At 47.9% G+C, this 7,500-nt stretch overlaps 1 protein-coding gene across 1 annotated transcript in view; it reads right to left on the bottom strand.

Annotated features, from left to right (window-relative positions):
- LOC308136608 (transcriptional repressor CTCF-like) overlaps positions 1-7,500 on the bottom strand; it is a 26,570-nt gene that overhangs the window by 1,226 nt on the left and 17,844 nt on the right. The window contains 6 exon segments of the mRNA XM_080505026.1: positions 1-591; positions 2,383-2,515; positions 2,517-2,626; positions 3,710-3,839; positions 4,081-4,263; positions 7,308-7,468. The exon segment at positions 1-591 is cut by the window's left edge and continues 1,226 nt beyond it. Coding sequence (XP_080361152.1) covers positions 335-591; positions 2,383-2,515; positions 2,517-2,626; positions 3,710-3,839; positions 4,081-4,263; positions 7,308-7,468 — 974 coding nt within the window. The 3' untranslated portion in view covers positions 1-334.

The raw sequence follows: 7,500 nt of genomic DNA, 5'->3' as shown, positions 1-7,500 counted from the left end.
TGTGTGTGTGTGTGTGTGTGTGTGTGTGTGTGTGTGTGTGTGTGTGTGTGTGTTGCTGACGGAGGGAAAAACAAAGCGCTGCAGGAGAGTTCAGAGATTTGAAACATGATTTGAGGACGACGGGGAAACGACCGATTCCTTCAAACAGCTCGTTGTGGGAAAAGAAGCTGAACGCAGGATTTGTTCAGGACGTCTAGACGAGGAACCAAGAAGCAGAGAGAGTCTTGGACGTGATGTCGGGGGAGGGGGGGGTCAATATTAGGCTGTTAGAATAACGTCTGTACGTATCTACAAGTTGCTCTGCGGAGCCGGAGAACTTACAGAACCGGGAGGCTCATCGGTCCATCATGCTGAGGATCATCTCCGGCGTCAGGTCGCCGTTGGCGGCGGCGGCGGCGGCCGCGCCCACCTCGCCCACCGCCAGCTCCACAGTCTCCACGCCCTCCTCGTCCAGCCCCACCCCCTCCACTGTCAGGGCCACGCCCCCCTCCCCCTCCACCTCCCCCGCCGCCACGTCCCCGTCCTCCTTCTTCACGATGATGTTCTCCACGGCGCCGGTGCTCTCGTCCTCCACCTGGATGATGGCGGCCGCTGGGGGACAAAGACAAACACAAAGACATCAAAGACAAAAACATCAAAGACGAGTTGAGTGAAACAGATTCAGATCGACTTTATTCCAGCAGATTTTCACAGGAGCAGCAGAGAGCAAAGAATAAAGAATAAATAAAATAGGATAAGGCTAAAAAAATAAAATAATTATGTACAATATTATATACTCTTCACTAACCTTTACTAAATAGAAATAGCAAAAAAGAATGAAATAATAAACTCTTTATCCTGATGCGTCACCATTTCTCTCTCGCTCCCACAACTTTTAATATAAACACTTAAACTGTAGTTTTGTGACATCAATTAATTAAACGTAGTCTCAATTTTAAGACATTATGTCACATTTCACTAATTGCAGTTGACGAGCCTCATCTAGACCAGAGTTTTTCTACCTTTTTGAGCCAAGACACACTTTTGTCTTAGTAAAACTCTGGAGTCACACCTCCACCTGGAAATGTTAAAATGATAAACTCTGCAGCCTCTATTAACAATATAAAGTCTTTATCAAAGACATCAAAGTCTTTCTCATCAAAGTTTTATCAACAGGAATCCAGTAAATCCAGAAACCAGGACTTTTTTTAATAGTGACTCCCTCAGTGTGAAACCTGGACCTGATGGATGAAGAGCCGAGATCCTGGTTTTCTAAAACTTCTCCATCACTGTCACTGACACAGTACTTTGATACAAGATGGTAGCAGGAGGTGGAGATGAACCACACTGACGTCTGTCACTTTACATTTCACCGGCAAAGTTCTGTGCTGCCCTCTAGTGGTGAAGAGTATTGTAGCGATCGGGGAGTTGGTCGCTGCAGTGCATGATGGGAGTTCAGGTTGTGTGTAGCCGGAGGTTATTGTCGGGGTTGTTGTGTTTTTGTTCCTCGGTTCAGATCGTTCATTATTTCCTCTAGTTTGGTTTTTGTTGGACGTTGGTGGACAACCAGGAGTGAGACATGTGTCCTCTGGAGTCTCATCCTGTCATGAAGTTCCAGTTACGTATGCTCGTGTCAAAATAAAAGCCTCTGGAGATCAGCTTGTAGAAAAAAAACTCTCGACTCAGAGCGATTCTTCCGCGGCGCTCGCCACAGTATTTATACCTGATTACCGTATTTCCCGCACTACAAGCGCACCTAAATACCTCAAATGTTCTCAAAAGCTGCCAGTGCGCCTTATATATGGAAGAATTGCTCTACTCCAGACTGCTATTTGACAGCTGAACAACCAGAAGCTTTTATTTTGACACTCCACACAACACCTTCATCACTCATGGTTGCACACCAACATTCTAACAAACCAAAATAAACTAGATGAAATAATGACTCCCTAAACTGGGGAACAAAAACACAATCAACACAACACCAAGCCCAACAACGAGCCACAATAACCTCCAACAACACAAAACATGAATTCCCATCATGCCTTGCATCCTGAGCTCCTCAGTGCAGCCGATAGCTGCAATGAATTATGGGAGTTTCTGTTTGTGGTGTTTTAAATGCAATTATTGGGGGTTCTATTTGGTTTGTGGTGTCGGTAATAATTGTGTTGTGTTGTGTTTTTGTTGCTTAGTTCATGTAGTTTAGTTTATTAGCGGTAGTTGTAAGTTATCAACCAGCAGTGAAGAAGGTTTTGTGTGTAGTGTCCTCCTGGCATAGGCTGCAGGTAGGACTATCAAAATAAAGTGCGTGCAGCTCTCTGGGTGTTAGAATCAGTGGAAGATGTAACCTAATGGCTTGTGTCCTTCCGGCCGTGGCCAGCAGGGGGCAGTGTGGCTTCTCACCGGCAGCGCTGGTCTTGGCGGCCACAGCCGGCGCTTTGCTGGCCGCCGGGGGTTTGGGGGCGTTCTTCGGGGGCCGGCCTCGTTTCCTCTTGACGGGCGGCTCGTCGGGGGCCGGGATGGGGACGGCGGGGGGGGGCCTGCTCCAGCTCCATGCTCTCCGCCTCCTCGTCCTCCTGCAGTAGCGACGCCTCTTCCTCGCCGTCGCCCTCGTCCTCCTCGTCGTCCAGCTCCACCTGGTCGTCCTCTGAGGACCGAGGGGGGGAAAACATCACCATCAGCAGCCGACCAATCAGAACGCAGCCAGAGACCACAACCAATCACGGTGCAGCCCTGCTGCAGGAGGCACTGGGAGGGAGGGGGGGAGGGAGGGAGGGAAGGAAGGGAGGAAGAGAGGGGGGAAGGAAGGGAGGGATGGGGAAGAGAGGAAGAGAGGAAGGAAGGGAGGAAGAGAGGAAGGAAGGAAGGGAGGAAGAGAGGGGGGAAGAGGGAGGAAGGAAGGAAGGGAGGAAGGAAGGAAGGGAGGAAGGGAGGGGGGAAGAGAGGAAGGAAGGAAGGGAGGAAGAGAGGGAGTGAGGAAGAGAGGGAGTGAGGGAGGAAGGGAGGGAGAGAGGGAAGGAGGAAGGAAGTGAGGGAGGAAGAGAGGGAGGGGGGGAGAGAGGGAGGGAGGGGGGAAGAGAGGAAGGAAGGAAGGGAGGAAGAGAGGGAATGAGGAAGAGAGGGAGTGAGGGAGGAAGGGAGGGAGAGAGGGAGAGAGGGAAGGAGGAAGGAAGTGAGGGAGGAAGAGAGGGAGGGGGGGAGAGAGGGAGGGAGGGGGAAGAGAGGAAGGAAGGAAGGGAGGAAGAGAGGGAGTGAGGAAGAGAGGGAGTGAGGGAGGAAGGGAGGGAGAGAGGGGGGAAGAGAGGGAAGGAGGAAGGAAGTGAGGGAGGAAGAGAGGGAGGGGGGAGAGAGGGAGGAAGGAAGGAGGGAGGGAGGAAGAGAAGAGGAAGGAGGGAGGCAGAGAGGAAGGAGGGAGGGAGGAAGAGAAGAGGAAGGAGGAAGGAGGGAGGCAGAGAGGAAGGAGGGAGGGAGGGAAGAAGAGAAGAGGAAGGAGGAAGGAGGGAGGCAGAGAGGAGGGAGGGAGGAAGAGAAGAGGAAAGAGGGAGGCAGAGAGGAGGGAGGGAGGAAGAGAGGGAGGCAGAGAGGAAGGAGGGAGGGAGGAAGAGAGGGACGAAGGAAGGAAGAGAGGGAGGGATGGGGAAGAGAGGAAGAGAGGAAGGAGGGAGGGAGGGAGTAAGGAGGAAGGAGGAAGGGAGGAAGAGAGGGATGGAAGGCAGAGCGCAGCACTCACCACTGTCGTCGTCGTCTCTTCTGCTCCTCATCTTCTTCTTCCTCCCCCTCTTGCCCTTCTTGGCGGGTGAAGCTCCGTTCTCCTCCTCCACCTCCCCACTGCAGTTCTCAGCATGGCGGGCCATCGTGTTCTGAAGACACCTCTGTTAGCCGCTGCACCGCAGTGTGTGAGTGTGAGTGTGAGTGTGAGTGTGAGTGTGAGTGTGTGTGTGTGTGTGTGTGTGTGTGTGTGTGTGTGTGTGTGTGTGTGTGTGTGTGTGTGTGAGAGTGTGAGTGTGAGTGTGTGAGTGTGAGTGTGAGTGTGAGTGTGAGTGTGAGTGTGAGTGTGAGTGTGAGTGTGAGTGTGAGTGTGTGTGTGAGTGTGAGTGTTACCCTGCGGGTGAAGGTCTTGCTGCACTTGGGGCAGACGAAGGCGGTGGGGACGAAGTTGGGGTCGTGGTAACGCTTGAAGTGCATGTCCAGCAGCTGCTTCTGCCTGAAGGTCTTCTCACACTGGCTGCAGGCGTACGGCTTCTCACCCGTGTGGGTCCGACGGTGCATCACCATGTGACGCTCCTGCAACCGGGGGGGGGGGGGGGGACACGGGTCTCATGATTCAGCCTGTTACTGTGGGGAACTTTATTTTGAAGAGAGGAAGTGGTTTTGTTGCTCCGTTGGAGAGACGAGAGAGAAAAAGTGAAAAGAAGTGTGTGGTGTTCCGTTCATCGCCTCGACTTCGTCCTTCTTCCTCCTGAATATGAACTTTGATTTCCCCCGGAGCCAAAATCCTCACCAGGATTAAAACTGGATTAACTGAGTGAACAGGACCATAAAGTAAATTCCTTCTAACGTCGTCGCCTGATCAAAGTTTAGCTTCATCATCTGAAACCCAGACGCTCGAACTCTGGAGTCACTTTGACTTCCATGAATTCCAGACGTGGTTTAAAAACACCGGCCTCAGTTTAACTGAGCCTTTCCTGGAGGTCGTCGTGGTAAAGTGAGGTATAGTGAGGTAAAGTGTGGTAAAGTGAGGTAAAGTGTGGTAAAGTGTGGTAAAGTGAGGTAAAGTGTGGTAAAGTGTGGTAAAGTGAAGTAAAGTGAGGTAAAGTGAAGTAAAGTGAGGTAAAGTGAGGTAAAGTGAGGTAAAGTGTGGTAAAGTGTGGTAAAGTGAGGTAAAGTGAAGTAAAGTGAAGTAAAGTGAGGTAAAGTGAAGTAAAGTGAGGTATAGTGAAGTAAAGTGAGGTAAAGTGAGGTAAAGTGTGGTAAAGTGTGGTAAAGTTAGGTAAAGTGAGGTAAAGTGAGGTAAAGTGAGGTAAAGTGAGGTAAAGTGATGTAAAGTGATGTAAAGTGAGGTAAAGTGAGGTAAAGTGAGGTAAAGTGAGGTAAAGTGTGGTAAAGTGAGGTAAAGTGAGGTAAAGTGAGGTAAAGTGAGGTAAAGTGAGGTAAAGTGAGGTAAAGTGAGGTAAAGTGAGGTAAAGTGAGGTATAGTGAGGTATAGTGAGGTAAAGTGTGGTAAAGTGTGGTAAAGTGAGGTAAAGTGAGGTAAAGTGTGGTAAAGTGTGGTAAAGTGTGGTAAAGTGTGGTAAAGTGTGGTAAAGTGAGGTAAAGTGAGGTAAAGTGAGGTAAAGTGAGGTAAAGTGTGGTAAAGTGTGGTAAAGTGAGGTAAAGTGAAGTAAAGTGAGGTAAAGTGAAGTAAAGTGAAGTAAAGTGAGGTAAAGTGAGGTAAAGTGAGGTAAAGTGTGGTAAAGTGTGGTAAAGTGTGGTAAAGTGTGGTAAAGTGTGGTAAAGTGAAGTAAAGTGAGGTAAAGTGAAGTAAAGTGAGGTAAAGTGAGGTAAAGTGTGGTAAAGTGTGGTAAAGTGTGGTAAAGTGAAGTAAAGTGAAGTAAAGTGAGGTAAAGTGAAGTAAAGTGAGGTATAGTGAAGTAAAGTGAGGTAAAGTGAGGTAAAGTGAGGTAAAGTGAGGTAAAGTGTGGTAAAGTGTGGTAAAGTGAGGTATAGTGAGGTAAAGTGTGGTAAAGTGAGGTAAAGTGTGGTAAAGTGTGGTAAAGTGAGGTAAAGTGTGGTAAAGTGTGGTAAAGTGTGGTAAAGTGAAGTAAAGTGTGGTAAAGTGATGTAAAGTGATGTAAAGTGAGGTAAAGTGAGGTAAAGTGAGGTAAAGTGTGGTAAAGTGTGGTAAAGTGTGGTAAAGTGTGGTAAAGTGTGGTAAAGTGAAGTAAAGTGAGGTAAAGTGAGGTAAAGTGAGGTAAAGTGAGGTAAAGTGTGGTAAAGTGAGGTAAAGTGAAGTAAAGTGAAGTAAAGTGAGGTAAAGTGAAGTAAAGTGAGGTATAGTGAAGTAAAGTGAGGTAAAGTGAGGTAAAGTGAGGTAAAGTGTGGTAAAGTTAGGTAAAGTGAGGTAAAGTGATGTAAAGTGAGGTAAAGTGATGTAAAGTGATGTAAAGTGAGGTAAAGTGAGGTAAAGTGAGGTAAAGTGAGGTAAAGTGAGGTAAAGTGTGGTAAAGTGTGGTAAAGTGAGGTAAAGTGAAGTAAAGTGAGGTAAAGTGAGGTAAAGTGAGGTAAAGTGAAGTAAAGTGAAGTAAAGTGAGGTAAAGTGAAGTAAAGTGAAGTAAAGTGAGGTAAAGTGAGGTAAAGTGAGGTAAAGTGAGGTAAAGTGAGGTAAATTGTGGTAAAGTGAGGTAAAGTGAGGTAAAGTGTGGTAAAGTGTGGTAAAGTGAGGTAAAGTGAGGTAAAGTGAAGTAAAGTGAGGTAAAGTGAGGTAAAGTGAGGTAAAGTGAGGTAAAGTGAGGTAAAGTGAGGTAAAGTGAGGTAAAGTGAGGTAAAGTGAAGTAAAGTGAGGTATAGTGAGGTAAAGTGAGGTAAAGTGTGGTAAAGTGAGGTAAAGTGTGGTAAAGTGAGGTAAAGTGAGGTAAAGTGAGGCAAAGTGAGGCAAAGTGAGGCAAAGTGAGGTAAAGTGAGGTAAAGTGTGGTAAAGTGAGGTAAAGTGTGGTAAAGTGAAGTAAAGTGTGGTAAAGTGATGTAAAGTGATGTAAAGTGAGGTAAAGTGAGGTAAAGTGTGGTAAAGTGAGGTAAAGTGTGGTAAAGTGAGGTAAAGTGTGGTAAAGTGTGGTAAAGTGAGGTAAAGTGTGGTAAAGTGAGGTAAAGTGTGGTAAAGTGAGGTAAAGTGTGGTAAAGTGAGGTAAAGTGAGGTAAAGTGAGGTAAAGTGTGGTAAAGTGAGGTAAAGTGTGGTAAAGTGAGGTAAAGTGTGGTAAAGTGAGGTAAAGTGTGGTAAAGTGAGGTAAAGTGAGGTAAAGTGAGGCAAAGTGAGGTAAAGTGAGGTAAAGTGTGGTAAAGTGAGGTATAGTGAGGTATAGTGAGGTAAAGTGAGGTATAGTGAGGTAAAGTGAGGTAAAGTGAGGCGGTGTTGCGTCGGGGGCCTGAGGAGGTGTGACATGACCCCAGATGGAACCAGGAAGTAGAAGCTCCACCAGGTTATTGTAGAACCAGGAAGTAGAAGCTCCACCAGGTTATTGTAGAACCAGGAAGTAGAAGCTCCATCAGGTTATTGTTTCACCACTACAGACGGGACGTCGCCCCCTACAGCCGTGGAGGAAAACAGGAGGAAGTGCAGCGGCTGGAGACCCACCTGGCGGCAGCAGTAGTCACACATGTCGCACTTGAACCTCTTCTCGTTCTTGTGGGACTTCTGGTGCTGGATCAGGGCGTAGCGCTCGTGGAACACGGCGTCGCAGTAGCGACACTTCTTGCCCGTCTCGATGAAGGAGTGCTGCTTCCGGAGGTGAACTCCTGCAGGACGAGGGACCCGTTAGAACAGTTCT

Source organism: Blennius ocellaris (genome assembly GCF_963422515.1).
Source record: "Blennius ocellaris genome assembly, chromosome: 11".
In the NCBI taxonomy this organism is placed as follows: domain Eukaryota; kingdom Metazoa; phylum Chordata; class Actinopteri; order Blenniiformes; family Blenniidae; genus Blennius; species Blennius ocellaris.
This window is presented reverse-complemented; position numbering and strand designations above follow the sequence as displayed.